The sequence below is a fragment of the Oncorhynchus kisutch genome, linkage group LG8 (genome assembly GCF_002021735.2).
Source record: "Oncorhynchus kisutch isolate 150728-3 linkage group LG8, Okis_V2, whole genome shotgun sequence".
Classification (NCBI taxonomy): Eukaryota; Metazoa; Chordata; class Actinopteri; order Salmoniformes; family Salmonidae; genus Oncorhynchus; species Oncorhynchus kisutch.
Genome location: NC_034181.2, coordinates 67978631 through 67995960, shown reverse-complemented (window position 1 = coordinate 67995960; position 17330 = coordinate 67978631). Strand labels below are relative to the sequence as shown.

General features: G+C 42.9%; 1 protein-coding gene across 1 annotated transcript in view; it reads right to left on the bottom strand.

Moving 5' to 3' along the window:
• LOC109895236 (furin-1-like) overlaps positions 1-15230 on the bottom strand; it is a 91101-nt gene extending 75871 nt beyond the window's left edge. Inside the window, exons 1-2 of the mRNA XM_031831016.1 lie at positions 14395-15230; positions 9088-9382 (exon numbers count right to left, since the gene is read on the bottom strand). Of these exons, the coding sequence (XP_031686876.1) occupies positions 9088-9291 (204 nt within the window). The 5' untranslated portion in view covers positions 9292-9382; positions 14395-15230. The remainder of the gene's footprint in view (positions 1-9087; positions 9383-14394) is intronic.
• Positions 15231-17330: the final 2100 nt, after the last annotated feature.

The following is a 17330-nucleotide window of genomic DNA, read 5'->3' as shown; positions in this document are numbered from 1 at the left end:
AGAGAGTCCTTGTGTTCAGGCTGTGAGCGGAAAGGGGGAGTAGGGGTTGAAGAGGAGTTTGTGTTTGAGAGAGGTTGTATGAAGAGGGGTGAGGGAGCATGATATGGGTGAGTTCAGTTATGTTTAGGACCTGAACTGGTGCTGTGCACAGGAGAAAGCACCTTTGTGGAGTCGAGCTGAATTCTGCCTAGTGGGGCCTCAAAGCCCATCAGCGCGCCATTTTCTCTGTGTCGCCCTCTCCCAATAACCTCCTCATTCCTTGCTCTCCAGCAAATCACTTCAAACCCCTTTTGCCTCCCAGTCAATAGCCTGGACTCCCCAGGGACCAATTATGGGCTGTGTGAGTCCAGCCTCTTGTATTTGAGCCCGAGGTTCTGTTCCACATTAGCCATTGCTACATTTTAGAGGGCTAGAGAAAGCATCAAGAGTAAAACAAAAAGGGTCAGATGATTTATGGCTGGTGGAGTGGCCCAGGTCCAGCAGCTAGTAGAGAGACTTGAAGAGTTGGAAACACACACAGTTCCCATGAACACTGGATTATATTTATATCGTTCAAGATTGCCCTCTGTCCGATTTGAGACATGGTAAAGCTATTTATCAAAACCAACTTCGGTCAAAATAGCAAAGAGTGTGTGTGTGTATCTGCTACAGTGTTTTTCTGCAGCGGCAAGCTTTCATCTGTCCTCACTGTCACCAGGCCTGGTGATTTACAGTAGGTGCAGGGAGTTCTGGCACTGCACTACAATATGCCCATGGACATTTGGAACCAAAAGTAATTTGGCACCGCTGCAATGCGCACTTCCAATCGTCTAGTCCTCATTGTCCAGCTCTATGCCAGAGATCAACTGCTAAAGAGATGAGCATGCGGATGTGTTGTGCATTACCTTGCATGAAAATGATCTTGTCGTTTCGCACAATCACAAGATCAAAACAAATGTAAATGCACTGGGAAGGAGACAGAGCAGAGACACTTCTGACAACAGAACAGAGAAGTCTAGAGCGAAAACAAGAACTATACAGATGGGGAATCTAACAGATAAACACTCCGGATGCCTGTGTTGCACAGATAGGCCTCCAGTCTTGCTACATGTAGTGTATAGGCCTTAGCTTGCCATGCCTTTAGGAGATCGACATCAATCTTTCCCAGGGCAATTAAACAATAACAGAATTACACTTTGAATCCCATTTTTCACTTTAAAATGTATGCCACAGAAAAAACATCCATTTCAATGTTTAACAAACCATAACTCTAAAAACACAAGGACCACTTTGAACAATTTACACAGAAAATTTCACAAAAACACAATTACTGGAAGAACTGTGCAGATGCAAAGTTTGGTAACAGGATTAGATTTTTTTTTTCTCTACAAAAACTAAAATATATCTGCTACAAATTAATATTAAGTCTGCAGAAAGAATGGGTTGTCAGCTATGACATGATACCTTGGTTACTGAACTATAGTAGGCGAAGTGTATTTACATCTGGTAACAGAATTATAACATTGGTCCCTGAGCTGTACTATACAGATATTCATAATTATGGATATCATTCTCTTCATGGTGATGTAGCCTGAATTGGTACACAAAGGTAGAAATTTGGGGGAAATATTTCGATTATTGGGGTATTAATCTACACACTGGCTATTATTATAATGAGCTCCGCCCCCAAACAAGACCACATTTGGTTGGCCCGGACCAGACCAAATCTGAACCAATCATATACATCTGTTTTTCACAAGCTTGAACATCACAGTAGAGCAGAGTACAGTAGATATGTTCAGTATAGTACATTATACTGTACTGTACTCCACTCCAGTGTGCACTGCTGTGCTGTGCAAACTTGTGAAACAGACGTCTATGATTGGTTCAGATTTGGTCCGGCCAGGGTGGATTGACCAAATTTCAATGAACTACTTTTCAACGTCCATGGACATCCAGTGTCTGTCGGTGAAGATGCTTGTCACAGTAAATAAAGAGGGTAGGTAAGTAGGTGCATGCAGCTCAGACGCCGATTGCATGGCACGTCATTTACTGTCACCAACTGACAGATTGTTGTAACATATGTGGCTAGCTGATAAAATACCCATCTAGGCGTTGTAAGATCTGGCAGGCATCAGCAATGTGGAGGCAGAGGAACGTGCCCATTAACTGGAGAGAGAAGAGGTAGAGCAGCAGAAAGAGTACAAGTGAGAGGGAGGGGTTGTCCAGATTCTCAGTCTTGCTTTGACCACCATACAAAAGGGAAAAAAAATATAGAAAATATAAAAGTTATGAGCTGAACATAACAGTATGTCAGTGGAAGGAAGGACAGTAAGCAGGTGACCCAACTGTGGTTTGTGACTACCATCATCTCCCATTGTAGCCAATTCAATTGCAGTAATTCCGTTATTGCGTTACTGATAAGCCTTTGCTTATTCCTAATTTGTAGGATGGAAAATGGTTGAAAAATGTATATGCTTTATTTCTCAAAAAGGATACTCTTCACCTTCATTTGACATGAGCCTATGAACTTCACATGTTTGATGCTCATGGGGCATTTTATATGGAATTGCCCTCTAACACTAATCACGCCCAGTCATGGTGCTGGTCTGTACCAGCACTGATTAGAATCAGCCCATCTCACGATGGCAGAGATGGACCATCCTTCCCCATTAGATCATGTATGGGTTTAATGCTAGGCCGTGTGCGTTGTGGTTCCACGTAGTACAGAAGGGATAGAGTACTCAACACAACACAGGCACAGAGTTGGAGGTTCAACCAGTGAAATGAACTGGAGGCTCCTGTTCTTATTATCATAAAGATGAAGAGATTTGACCTTCTCTAATAAGAGTACCCAACCTTGCACTTCCTCATCCTAGCTTACACCCTGAACACAGGAAGCGTTCACATCAGCCATTAGTGACAGAAACCACAGCGCTCGTTGAGAAAAAAGGAAACGGCAGGGTTCTGAGAAACGCTGGATTCTACTTTGATGTGCGTGTGCAGGAAACGATGAGGCATTTATTTATTAATTAGGTTCCTTCCCACATCTGTCTATAAATAATCAAAAGAAGTTGTTAAAGAAAATAGGACAGAAAAGGCAGATTTTGTTAAAGATCTGTACACCAGTAGCAAGGCATTTGCATCTCTTCTCGAAAAGGAAAACAGCACAAACCTGTTCTAAATTCCTGGGAACTATGAAAGTGTGTGGAGAAAAGACATCCATCCATCATGCAAACACTGCTTTTCAAACACCTCAACGTCATATACAAGTGTGTGTAACTTCTGCTAGTCGACTTATCCCAACCCAATGACGGTGCCAGAAGGTCGCCCATGTTATAAAAGCCAGGGTGAAATCACTCTATAATGACAGTAATTGACTGTGGATAGATGTGTTTAATCAGGATTAGATAGAAAGAGAACCAGAGAGATGAGACCATTAAGCCAGGCAGGGGCAGTAAACCACACGAGATGAGGTGAGCCACAGAAATAGCAGACTATTCCAGCAGAGGGACAGGTTTAACACCAGGACTCAAGCCTCAACAACATCACAGGCTTTGAGCTTCAGCCATGATGGAGTAGAGACGTCTCAGGCATGATGGAGTAGAGACGTCTCAGGCATGATGGAGTAGAGACGTCTCAGGCATGATGGAGTAGAGACGTCTCAGGCATGATGGAGTAGAGACGTCTCAGGCATGATGGAGTAGAGACGTCTCAGGCATGATGGAGTAGAGACGTCTCAGGCATGATGGAGTAGAGACGTCTCAGGCATGATGGAGTAGAGACGTCTCAGGCATGATGGAGTAGAGACGTCTCAGGCATGATGGAGTAGAGACGTCTCAGGCATGATGGAGTAGAGACGTCTCAGGCATGATGGAGTAGAGACGTCTCAGGCATGATGGAGTAGAGACGTCTCAGGCATGGAGTAGAGACGTCTCAGGCATGGAGTAGAGACGTCTCAGGCATGGAGTAGAGACGTCTCAGGCATGGAGTAGAGACGTCTCAGGCATGGAGTAGAGACGTCTCAGGCATGGAGTAGAGACGTCTCAGGCATGGAGTAGAGACGTCTCAGGCATGGAGTAGAGACGTCTCAGGCATGGAGTAGAGACGTCTCAGGCAGGCCAGACACAGAGCTTAGGCAAAACACCCAAAGTTGAGAAACGCCAACTACCGCAGTACACCTGCATTGTCGGAGAGCTCTAGCACGCAACGAGAAAAGTATATATTCTCGGGCCATTTGGCCACCTATCAAATCCACTTTTAACAGTGAAATTAGAAAAAGGTGCTTGTGTTTTTAACAGAGACATCAGTGGCTCATTGCTGTAAAAAAAAAAAAAAAAAACAGCCAGGGGCCAGAGCTGCTGAGTCCCAGGGGTGGAGGGGAACTCTACAGGGACAATCAGGGGGGGGGGGGGGGGGGGGGGGGGGTCATAAAACCCCCTCAGCTGCAGCCTGTGACCCCCCTGCCCTCTCTCCACTTCAATACAACACCTGCACACACCAGCCCCACATCACAGCTGGGGCATGCCATTCCTCACCAGATCTTGCTCACGCAACCCTCTTTTCCTTCACCATCAGTCCAGGGAAGGCAGAATCACTGCTTTGATTAGAGATCTACTACAATTGCTTTTGCACAATGACTGGCGATGGATGCCTCACTGCATCAGGAAGATCATTAAGTACAACTATTTCAATAGAGAATCTCTCTGCATGATGGTATGATTGCATTTCTGCATGATCGTTTTATCTCCTTCCAGATACGGCACATGAATGATGTACTGTTGGCTGAACATATGTGACTGTTCCATGTAGTAAGGTGTAGTCATGGTTCTGTATGGCCACAGTCCATGCAGCTGTGGGCTCACGCCATGGCCTTCTATACAGCTAGATAAAGCAGATGAACACATACTCACACTGATACACATGGTAATGAGATGAGTCCGGAAGGCCTTCAAAATACAGACGGAACACCCCCAGCATGACCTTACCACACACACACATGGCGAGTTCAGCACCCGCCGTCCGACTCACTGCTCTACACCCCAGCACCCCCTCGTAAATGTAAAACGCTGCTCCCTTCATTACCATACTCCAATCATCTCACACTTCATTCAGCCAAGCAGGCCGTACAGAGCTGCTCGCTCCCTCTCACTCTTAGTGCCCAGTTGGCCCCCTCTCCTTTGCCTAATGGTCTATTTTAATGAGTGGGGGGGCTGCACACATTGCATCAACAGCCCATCAAGTGATCAACCTTGCCTGATGCCGTTTGTGGCCTTGCCTTGTCCACAAAACAAACACCGCTGTAGTCAGTGCTGCTCTAGGTGCGATGTTCAATCTTCGAGGGATACATTGGCTGGGAATTTCTACGTTTGCAGGTTTCATGCCACGTCACCCTGTGAAAGGCCTTTTCCTCCCGGCAGGTTTATGATTTGGGTCTGAGAGAGTTAAGGTCACACAGTGCGTCACCAAGCTGATAAGAGACAGAGGATGAGGCATGTAGAAACTACTAGTGAGGTGGCTGATCTGGGTGTCAAGATAATGTGTTTACAACAGCCTATGCAGATGTCAAAACACTGTGGTTTTCCTGTAGCCACATTGGAGGTGGTAGCGTTATAATATCACACACACAGTGACTGGGTACTCACTAGCAGTGTGAAAGCTAACAGCATGACAGGGTCAACTTTGTCCTCTAACTGGAGCCCACTGCAATTGAGTAAACATGAAGGCCAAATATATACCATTAGACGGGGTGCAAACACCACAGAAGTGCCACGCTTGTATTGAGGAAGTTGGCTGCCTTATTACTCAAGAAGAGTCCCGAGGGCAATGGAAGAGCAATCTGTGTGGTATTGGAGTCTGAGAAGACTCCAAGACCACACTGCTGCGGAGAGAAACATTTAACTACATTTCAGACTCCATTTCCAGACAACTCTAAAGTGGAGGACAAGAGCTTATAAAAGCTGAAGTGTTGTGATTACAGCATGTCCCTCCCCGCTGTAGGTCTGGGGCTGGGCCAGGCATAACCATGTAGAGAAAAGTGTTGTTTTTTGCCAGAGCAAAAGGTCAGAGTAAAGCACATTAGCTAAGTAGAGTTACTGATCTGACCAATGAGGCTTGGCTAAACTTGGCTTTGGTCAGCCGAACGGAGGCCCAAAACGTTTCACCATTTTGGCTCAAAACAGCTTTTTAAGTCTCCAACATGTTCAGATCCCTTTATGGTGATGGGACAAATCTACTCAGCAGTCATACAGACAGAGAGGCCCACACACAGCTCGCAGTTTCCTGGACACAGTCTGAGTAAGTGTCTCTAATGGTCATGTCTGGATTCCTTACTCCCTTATGGCCAACACATAATTAATGGCTTACCAGTAATCACAGTAAAAACAAGGCCATTGGACATTTCACAGTGAGATTACTGATTAGTTTGCAACATTCCTGTTGATCGGTAAGAAATGCTGTCGGAATACAGTGAGGTGGCTGATCTGGGTGCCCTAATAAAAAATTGATGCCCTGTGAAGAGTGGTGGGGTATAGTCTTTAAAATGGAGAAGCCTAACATCTGTCAACAGAGAGACCCCCAGGGCAGGAAGCCTGGCTTCGTAAACGACCAAGCTCTTCAATTACTGTCATATCACACAGGGGAAAGAGGGGTCAGTTGATGTGGAAGAAGAGTAACAATCCCTTACCTCGCCCCCCAAATATCCACTACTGTCCCTGGCTGACCGACTGCTACAGAGGTAAACTAAGCTAAGCTCAGGTACTGCGGTTGAAAATGAGCCGGCTGGCTAAAACTGGCACTTTTACTGAAACGTTGATTAATGTGCACTGTCCCTGTAAAAATAAAATAAACTCAAACTACCACGTTAGGTCCGGTCACACTGGCAGGGCAGGCTGATTAAACTCTCCTTCAATTCCCTCAGAAGGAAGAATTACTGGGTCCCCCTTTCCATTAGAACCAATCAGTAACCCACACGTCAGCCAACAAGCCCACACCACTACCAATTACTGACATTATACACCCACTAAATACAAACTAGGAGTCAGTGTGAGGGAAGGGTTTATCGTCTGACCTTCCCATAGCCCAAAATATAATCTGTTCATGGATGCAATGTAAACATATTATAAAGAACACTAAAAAAATATATTTTCTTGCAACCATTTTGTGTTTGCTCACTAGCTAGTGATTTCACAATCCTCCCCAGTTATTTTCCCAACATATTTTCCCCAAAGGGATTAAGCAATCTTATTTCATCTCTCTCTGGTGAGTTTTCAGAAACCATTGATAGATTTCCCCCCCCATTTGCAACCTTTATTGAGTCAGTCTGAGCTCTAAAAAGGCCTAAGCTGATGTTTACTATGTGGTTCAGATCATTATTTGATAAATCAACATTATTGCCCATGGCATTAGTATGAAACAGACCTTTAGGCAAAAGGGCATTTTAAAAGGAAATTGACTGACAGCCACTACATTTCCAAAGTAGGCAGCATACAAAAAAATCTGTATGGAAACTATAACATAGACATGTCAGAATGATAAAAAACCTAACGGTATCACCTTATGTCACCGGAATAATTATTATCTTACACTGTGATATTTTCCATGACCAGATGAATCATCGAATGATCTCTAACTGGAAGACGTGAGATTTAGTTGTCTAGCAGGATACAGGCTAACCAGGAAGGAAGCTATAAAAGTTACATGTGAAATGGATGCAAAAAGACAAAAAAACAAAGTAATTATATTCATCATGCCCACATTGAAGTCTTCTGATGGAGCAACCAGAGAATATAATTGGCCCACTTACAACCAGAGAATATAATTGGCCCACTTACAACCAGAGAATATAATTGGCCCACTTACAACCAGAGAATATAATTGGCCCACTTACAAACAGGAAATGTTTCATTTCTTGCACCCCCACCCCCACCCCCCACTGGGGCACCAACAACAAACTAACCCAAAGAGAGCTTAATTATTCATAGATTGTCCTCAAAACGGAAGGAGGGAGAGGAAAAGTGAAAACCTAAACCCTGGTGGTGTTGCTCATTGGATCGGAGTCCCATTCCTGTCACTGCCTGTTAGTCTTCCCTCAGCCGCACCGTGCAATTCATAGTTCAAAGTCCCATCTCACCCACGCTCTGATTGGGCGTTCCAGTCAGGAAGCTCCTATAGGATCATCTGTTCCTGTCAAACACACAGCTCAGCTATGCAAACAATGCCACAACACAACGCATTGAGGAGAAGACAGGGAGTAAGTTCTGTTAATGCCACATGAAATGTACCATGACTTGCCTCTCATCTGCGACAAAGGAAGACCACCACAGAAAAAAGTTTGTGGGATTTTTCTGATAAACTCATTTACCACAAACAAAACAGCAGGCTGAGCATATGGGGGGTGCTTTGAAGGCCTCCTCCCCTTAAGCAATGAGATCAAAGCTGTGTGAAAAGCAGTGATGCTTTCAGGACAATGCAGAAATTTCACAGACACACAGGTGTATGATTCAAGCATTTCACTACACCCACAATAACATCTGCTAAACACGTGTATGTGAACAATAGAATGTGATTTGATTCATATGGAGGTTGTGGTCAGCCACTCTCAGTAAGAGAGTAACAGAAGAGGCATCTTACCCAGAAAGGCAATGCTGCAGTCGTTCAGGTAACTGTGTTTAGTCTGTTTGGGTGAGTCATTTCTCTGGAATGGATGAACTGAAACTCAACAGTCATCAAGGGGTATCTATAAGGACCACTGCCTATGGTAAACTAATATTTATCCTATAAATCTCCAGAAGAAGCACTGCTATTTACAAGTTATATGGGAAATAAATATCTAACACCGTCAATATTACTCCGATATATAATATTTTTTTAAAGTATTTTTTCTGCTATAGTAAAGTGATATAATTAAATTGGTTCCGAGTGTCTGAGGCTGGCATCTTCCAAGTCTAATAAATATTTAAGCCAATTTAAGGTCAGGTATTTTGGCACTAAAAGGCAATGTGGGAAAAGCGGTCTAGAGCAGCACTTTCTGCAGTAGATGTTCCCTAATTATTCACTTAGACAAAACACACAGACAAACAAGAGGGTGAAGAATCCCCAACAACTCACATTGCCATGGTTGACGAAGCCGTGTTTACTGGCAATGAGGTCAGCCTCGTGTGGTCCTCCAGCGATGTGGACGGCCCATGTGTTGGTGTAAACCCTCTGACCAAGGGCCATGCCCAGCCCAGACACCAGCAGGAGCCCCAACAGCAGCCGCTCAGCAAGCCGGGACCAGGGGCCCATGGAGGAGGATGGAAGGCCCAGAGCCATGGGGTCCTACAGCAGCGCAGTCCCTGAGCTCAGCGTCTTTATGATAGGCCGGGGGTGGAGAGGGGTGGAGAGAGACCGCACAGGACAGTCACTGCACCGGGATTACCGAAGAAGAGAGAGAGAGTTAGAAACATGTAGCAGAGCTCAGCACAATGAGAACAACAACTCTTACAACTTCTATTCAGAGAGCTGTAATAGTGAGCTGAAGCAGTATGTATTGTCAGAGAGACGTCAATCCTGCCAAGGTTTGCTCACTTGTTACATTGCAACAGCATTACAAAAGGAGAGCGGAGTGATGTGAAGATATCAACATTTACAGGGGAACAATACCAGATTAACAACAGACTGTAATTACTTTTGAGGTAAAGGAGTCCAAGGTCCTTACTTCTCCCTTTCAGTGAAGCTATGACAATTAAATACGTATTGTATTTGGAATTACAAAAGGCACTTTGAAAGAAAACAAGAATCATTAGTTGAAGGAAACAGAGTCCATAACAATTTCTATAGCATGAAAATGTTGATTGCAAATGCAGACGGTTTGTGTGTGGCAGACTTTTCAACAGGCTGTTCACCTGACAAACTAGTAACAAATACAGAATTATTTCTCTCCTAACTTTGCTTCTTGGCTTTTCTCAGCACTGGAGGTGGTGGAGAAGTGGATGTCTCTTACCATGTATAATGCAAAGCTTATGATCATACATGTACAACTCTACTTCCCCTCTTTTCTGCAAGCCAAGATAAAGACTTTCGCCCAGCAATGACTAGTCTAGGTTAGACTAGTCTAGGTTCTCAGTCATGAGATGTCAGAAACTTTTCCAAGTAAAGAGCATTGTGAACAGGAATCATGGGAAGAAAAGAAGAAAAAAAACTGTCCAACCCCATAGAGATCCCTAACCACTAGTATGAGAGGTGTTCAGAGTGAAACCAATTAAGAAATGTAGCCTGCTGACTTCAGAGAATGTGGTTGAGGCTGCTTTGAGACTTCCGTCCTTCCATTAACTCCCCAAAAAGCTACAAAGAACACTGGCCCTACCTGTTCCTCAACCTTCCAAGAAGACTTTTCATCGAACATAACATTTCATTTCCAGCTCGATCTTTCAAAAGGAAATTGGATGATGATGAGTCACAGAGCGAGTCCAAGAGAGAGAGTGATGGGACGACCAGCTGAAATCTCCCCTATGAGGATGAGTGTTAGCCATTGGCAGTCAGTCAGTTATGAGACCTCAGCTGGGATAGGACTCTGGCTGAGGAACCTTGGAGGCTCAAGTTCCACACAGGAAATTTGAAAGAAGAAAATATGAAAAAACATGCAAGGCTCAGCTCCCCTTTGAAGCACTTTTGGCACTTGAATCCCAATAAATGCAAATTACAGATCGGCTGGAAAAAAGAATGTCTTGAAATGCAGAAACAAAGCAGAGAGATAGTGTTGCATGGCATGAATATGCTAAATGAGAAGCTGGGTGAAAAATCCTGGAGGATTCAATCCATTAAAGATAAAAATAGCAGGCAGAGGTACAAAGTAGCATGGCACAGTTAAAATCGCTTCAATACTGATCTAGCTATAAAACTACTTCTGACTGCGCCTTTCAGAAAATGTATAGGGATGACAAAAAATCCCTCCTGACTCATAACTAAATGTTTAAATTTGTACTATAGTATCCTAATTCCATCACAAATAACATTACATAAAATAAACATTTATTCGGGCACACCAAAACTTCGTGCCCAAAGATTTATGATTCACTTACAGAATTATATGCAATGCTAAAGACACAATGCAGAGGAGAGGTCGAACGATTAAATCGGCATGGACGATTAATTAGGGCCATTTTCAAGTTCATAACAAATCGGTATTACGCCGATTACATTGCAATCCACGAGGAGACTGCGTGGCAGGCTGACCACCTGTTACGCGAGTGCAGCAAGGAGCCAAAGTAAGTTGCTAGCTAGCATTAAACTTATCTTATAAAAAACCATCAATATTAACATAATCACTAGTTAACTACACATGGTTGTCCTGTGTTGCATATAATCAATGCGGTGCCTGTTAATTTATCATCGAATCACAGCCTACTTCGCCAAACGGGTGATGATTTAACAAAAGTGCATTCGCGTCAGGGTGTATGCAGTAGTTTGGGCCCCTTAGCTCGTTACGAACTGTGTGAAGACCATTTCTTCCTAACAAAGACCGTAATTCATTTCCCAGAATTATACATAAATGTGACATAACATTGAAGGTTGTGCAATGTAACAGGAATATTTAGACTTGGGGTTGCCACCCGTTCGACAAAATACGGAACGGTTACGTATTTCACTGAAAGAATAAATGTTTTGATTTCGAAATGATAAGTCATCAATATGGTCAAATCCGGAAACCAAGGCTTGTATTTCTGTGTGTTTATTATATTATAATTAAGTCTATGATCTGATATTTGATAGAGCAGTCTGACTGAGCGGTGGTAGACAGCAGCAGGCTCGTAAGCATTCATTCAAATAGCACTTTCCTGTGTTTGCCAGCAGCTCTTCCCGATGCATGAAGCACAGCACTGTTTATGACTTCAAGCCTATCAACTCCTGAGATTGGGCTGGCAATACTTTAGTGCCTATAAGAATATCTAACAGTCAAAGGTATATGAAATACAAACGATAGAGAGAAATAGTCCTATAATTCCTCTAATAACTACAACCTAAAACTTCTTACCTGTGAATATTGAAGACTCATGTTAAAAGGAACCACCAGCTTTCATATGTTCTCATGTTCTGAGCAAGGAACTTAAATGTTAGCTTTCTTACATATTGCACTTTTACTTTCTTCTCCAACACTTTGTTTTTGCATTATTTAAACCAAATTGAACATGTTTCATTATTTATTTGACTAAATTGATTTTATTTATGTATTATATTAAGTTAAAATAAGTGTTCATTCAGTATTGTTGTAATTGTCATTATTACAAATACATATAAAATATATATATTTTAAAAACCACGGTTTTTTATTTTTACATCAGCTGATTAATCGGTATTGGCTTTTTTTGGTCCTCCAATAATTGGTATCAGTGTTGAAAAATCATAAATCGGTCGACCTCTAATGCAGAGGTCCAGATTAAGCATGGTCTTAAAACCTGTTCAACCACATGGTCAGAGTTTCTGGCAAAACAACTTGTTAATTGAGCTCAAAAGCAACCAAAACATTACAGTTTAAAAGAGGCTACAAACAAGAAAATAATTATCTGAATTAACCTGGAATGCATCAAATGTTTTCATTCAATGAGAACTTTTCAAAGACCTAGTTGAAATACTAGAGTGTGTGAAATCCATTGGCAGAGTGGCTGTCAAATCCCTGTCCAGTGCTCCAGGCAGTGTGTTCTGTTACAGCTGTTACAATAGACCCGACAAAACATACCCACCTAACAAGCAGAAACATTTCCACTTTATGCAATGCTGTCGAACTGGCCGGCAACATCATTAAATTTTAGAGGGGGTGATGAATCTTTTCATCACTAAACTATTTAAAACTCTACAAAATGTACCCGTATGAAAATGTGGAACAACTTCAGCTTTCAGAACGGATGTATTATTCTGACAGAACACTTGGCCAAAGCCACCAAATATAAGGCAATTTTAACTTTAACTATAAATGGCAGAAAGAACCGCACTGTTACAATAGTAGGAATATGCACTGATTGACAGCTCAAGAAACAAGAACCTGACATTCCAAAATGACATTACTAACACTTTCAAGGGGGAAAAAGCTGTAAAATATGCAGCTCACCTTTGAGCTTCAGACTAATGTTGTTGTTGTGATTCTGATGCAGTCCGATCTGATGCGGAGGCAGCACACACAGACAGAGGTGTGCACCTTCCCCAAGCCTCCCTTTAACGTTCACAGACATGCATGGCTCAAAGTACACCCGCCCCTAGTGACCTCATCTGGGCACTGAACCGTTCAGCCGGAGTTTAATGTCAGTATAAAAACCATACACCGTGGAATAACAAAAGCTCAACTACTTCACTGCTCGCAGGAGAAAGTGGGAAACCAGCCATTTTGCTGCCAGTGCTCATAAGTGTTAGCAGAGTAAATGATACCATACGTCAAGGTTTGGCAGCAAATATTATAAAACTGCACAAGTGTTAACAGATAAATGTGAATCAAAATCAGCAAGTTGTCATACATTTCATAACTCTGCTTGAAATTATCTAAAAAGGGTCACCAAAGGCCAAATGGAAAACATATTACATTCTACAAAGTGTAAGTCAAACTGCAGATGGTGATGCTGCTATTGCCCTTGACAGGAGATAACATTGGCAAACCACAGACCAGTTCCCAAGGTTAGAATACTTCAGCATTTTCCCCTGCCAGAGGTGTCAGGTCTCCCTACTAGCAATCAAAACATGGCCACTGGCTCAGGAGTTGAAAAATGGCTAGAAAGTCAAGAAATCTCAAACAGGAACTTTCACAGAGCCCAGTGGTTATTTGCAGAATTTGCATTTTCCCCATAGGCTAATTGTAACTCCGGGAGAGGACTGCTGTGCTTTGACACACACTCTAACACAGAGACATGACAGGGGCACTTAAAGGTGATAATCACATGAATACAATACATTTGTATCACAATCCACAAAAAAATATCCAGGTCCTAAGGTTAACATTTAGAGCATACTACAATATACTGTCTTCTTGTCTTGAGCTTCCTCTAACACTCCATTGTATGTTGCTTGCAGATAATGAATATTCCCTGCCACAAGTATTAAATTACCATGAAAAATGATTAATCATATACAGTAGCAAAGCTACAGTAATAGCGTTTACTCCGCCGAATAGATCCTTCTTCAAATCATAAGGAGCCAAGCTACAATTCAAATAAAAAAGTATTTCAAGACGTCTTTCTTAATGTTGGTCGCAAAACAGTGAATATCTCCTCTTTTGGCAGTTATACCAGTGAGTCAACATGCCCAGTTCGGCTATAAAATAAAACTTCTGCTCGTGTCTCAAAAAGTTATCCCACGTGTCATTAAACCATTCAAGTTTCATTATATTTTATGACAACAATTGTGGTTCATAGCAGAAATGGCTTATTATTGCTATAAAAAAAGACAACTTACCACAAATGTCCTTGATAACTGCATACAGCTGGGCGATAAACTTCGAATACAAGACGTTCCTGAATCGTCTCCCGCTGGTATTTCAGTAAAGCAACACTGTATCGCGTTATCAGCTACAACTACTTGATACAATGTAGCCTACTGCGATTCTGCGGCGCTCAGAGCACGCGCTCTTTCACACAATTTTTCCCGTGTTTAATCCCAGCCTTCTGTTTCTCGGATCTTTCCGATTTGGACGGTGATCGGAATATAATTTCACACAAACCCACTCTCACAGAACAACAACAACCGGGATCAACGTCGACGGCGTCATGTTTCAGCTATCGTTACAACCAGGCTCGTAATGCCCTTTTGGCGGACACAGACAGTTACAGCCCGAGTGTCTCCGTTGATAGGGACAAGGCAATGCCGATGACAGGCAAAGCACACTCCTCGCACTAAGCAACTAGTCTGGCCTCTTCCAGGAACGAAGGTACACCAGTACAAAACACCCCATGAGCGCCTCAATTATCAGGAAACTTTCCAATGCCTTAGGAGGGTTTATTCTGTAGGCTTACCAATTCACGTTTACATTACGCATGACCCCCTGTCTTCTTCGATATACTAATTCATCGAATATAGTCTTACAACTATCATAATACATTGTTAATGGTTACAAAATAAAATAAAATAAACACAATTGTATGAACCCTCTCAAAACAGCTGAGGGGTCCACATCACATAGCCCCTCAGGAAATACGTCATGGCGAACGAGGGCAAGGAGAAAATGCACAGGATTTGGACACACCTACTGCTCAAGAGTAATATACACAGTAGTGTAGCGCCATCTGCTGGAATAATCTATAACAAATATTGTCTGCACAGTGTTAACAATTGTTTTTTTAGGGGAGGGTAGTGCAAAGACCAGATGTTTTCATTTTGATGAGCATCAGATATGCATTTTAATATAGCCTATATGCATAACATTATGGTTTAGGTTTTAAATAATAGGGCCCTCACACACAACCCTAAAACAACCACTACAAATTCGTTTTCAAAAGCTCTGAGCTGAAGAGCCTTTCAAGAAGAACTCAAACGAAGCAAACCCTTCCACCCCAGTCTTTTAAATTGCCTTTGCCCAGACAAAAACCCACCTGGCTCTGTTGAAGTATACAGCTGCTCACTGCTATTTAATGGCTGCAAAAGGATGGAGCGTGTAATCATGCACACGCTGTTGAAATGCCTACCGCGTGACATGCAGGTCGCACCATTGGTGCAAACTGAAGCTTAATTACGCCAGTCTACTCAGCCAATCAACGACATTATTATACTTTTCAATCTGGTCACTTTCATTGGCTTGTCTGTTCCAAGGCTAAATACAATTGCAACCCTGTTAGTAGATAGATGGAAAATGAATTTTGAAAAATGTTTTAATCTTCCACGAACATTGGTCAGTGGTCGACTCAAATAAAAGTTTAGCTAAAACCTTTAGGAATAATACCTCCATCTTGCGGCTGGTTGGACTACTGGCAGTAATTACGTTCAGCGCGCCCCCTGATCAGTTGTGTTCTAGAATGTTAAATGAAATATCCCATTTTAGTGTTAAACATATCAAACCAACTTGAACGTCTCATTTCCGGTCACAACTTGCAGACTTGTTTACGTGCTGCTGTGCGTTTTGTTGCTTACCTTATTAACTTTACTTTTTAATTACAGTTTTATATTTTTAGTTTTGCCCCCACAACTTTTTTTCATTCAACTGTTTCACTCCGGACGCTTTATCTGGACATGGTTCGTTAGGACCTCCAACAGCCGAAGCTAAGTAGTAAATTTAACATGATGCCTTCTAATTGCAGTCGCTGTGCTCATAATATACAGGAGAACGAGGATAGCTGTGCTGCAAGCCCAGCTTCAGACGCAATCTGTTAGGCAAAGGTAATTTCAGTGTAGGAAAGGATGAAACCGCGTCTGTACAGATGGTAGTATAAATCCCCTCGCATGGTCACCGCAGCCAGACAACTTTCTCATGGCTTCTGGATGGAAATGCTGTAGGAATGCTCAACCGGTGTCGCTCATTCAGCCGACAAACTTTCAACCGGTTCTCCCCATTAAACAGCGAGTCAGAGGTCGAGCCTTCTCTGGTCTCTACTCCTCCCGTTACGGGGTCTGAGACGCCGAAGCCTCCCACCATTAGTTCTGTCAAATTGAAAACCCCAGTCATTGGCGACTCCATTACCCGCAGTATTAGACTTAAAAACGAATCATCCAGCGATCATACACTGTTTACCAGGGGGCAAGGCTACCGACGTTAAGGCTAATCTGAAGATGGAGCTGGCTAAAACTGGCGAGTATAGGGATATTGTTATCCACGTCGGCACCAACGATGTTAGGATGAAACCGTCAGAAGTCACCAAGCGTAACATAGCTTCAGCGTGTAAATCTGCTAGAAAGATGTGTCGGCATCGAGTAATTGTCTCTGGCTCGCTCCCAGTTAGTGGGAGTGATGAACTCTACAGCAGTCTCACAACTCAATCGCTGGTTAAACTGTTTTCTGCCCCTCCCAAAAGATAGCATTTGTAGATAATTGGCCCTCTTTCTGGGACTCACCCACAAACAGGACCAAGCCTGGCCTGTTGAGGAGTGACGGACTCCATCCTAGCTGGAGGGGTGCTTTCATCTTATCTACCAACATAGACAGGGCTCTAACTCTTCTAGCTCCACAAGGAAATAAGAATGCAGGCCAGGCAGCAGGCTGTTAGCCAGCCTGCCAGTTTAGTGGAGTCTGCCACTACCATGGTCAGTGTAGTCAGCTCAGCTATCCCCATTGAGACTGTTAGTGTTGCGTCAATCGAATCTGGTATCAGGATAAATATGACAATGAGTCACCGCATTGTATGCTATGTATTTTTTTATTAGCTAAGCAATAAGTGGTAAATGCAATTTTTGTATATATGGGC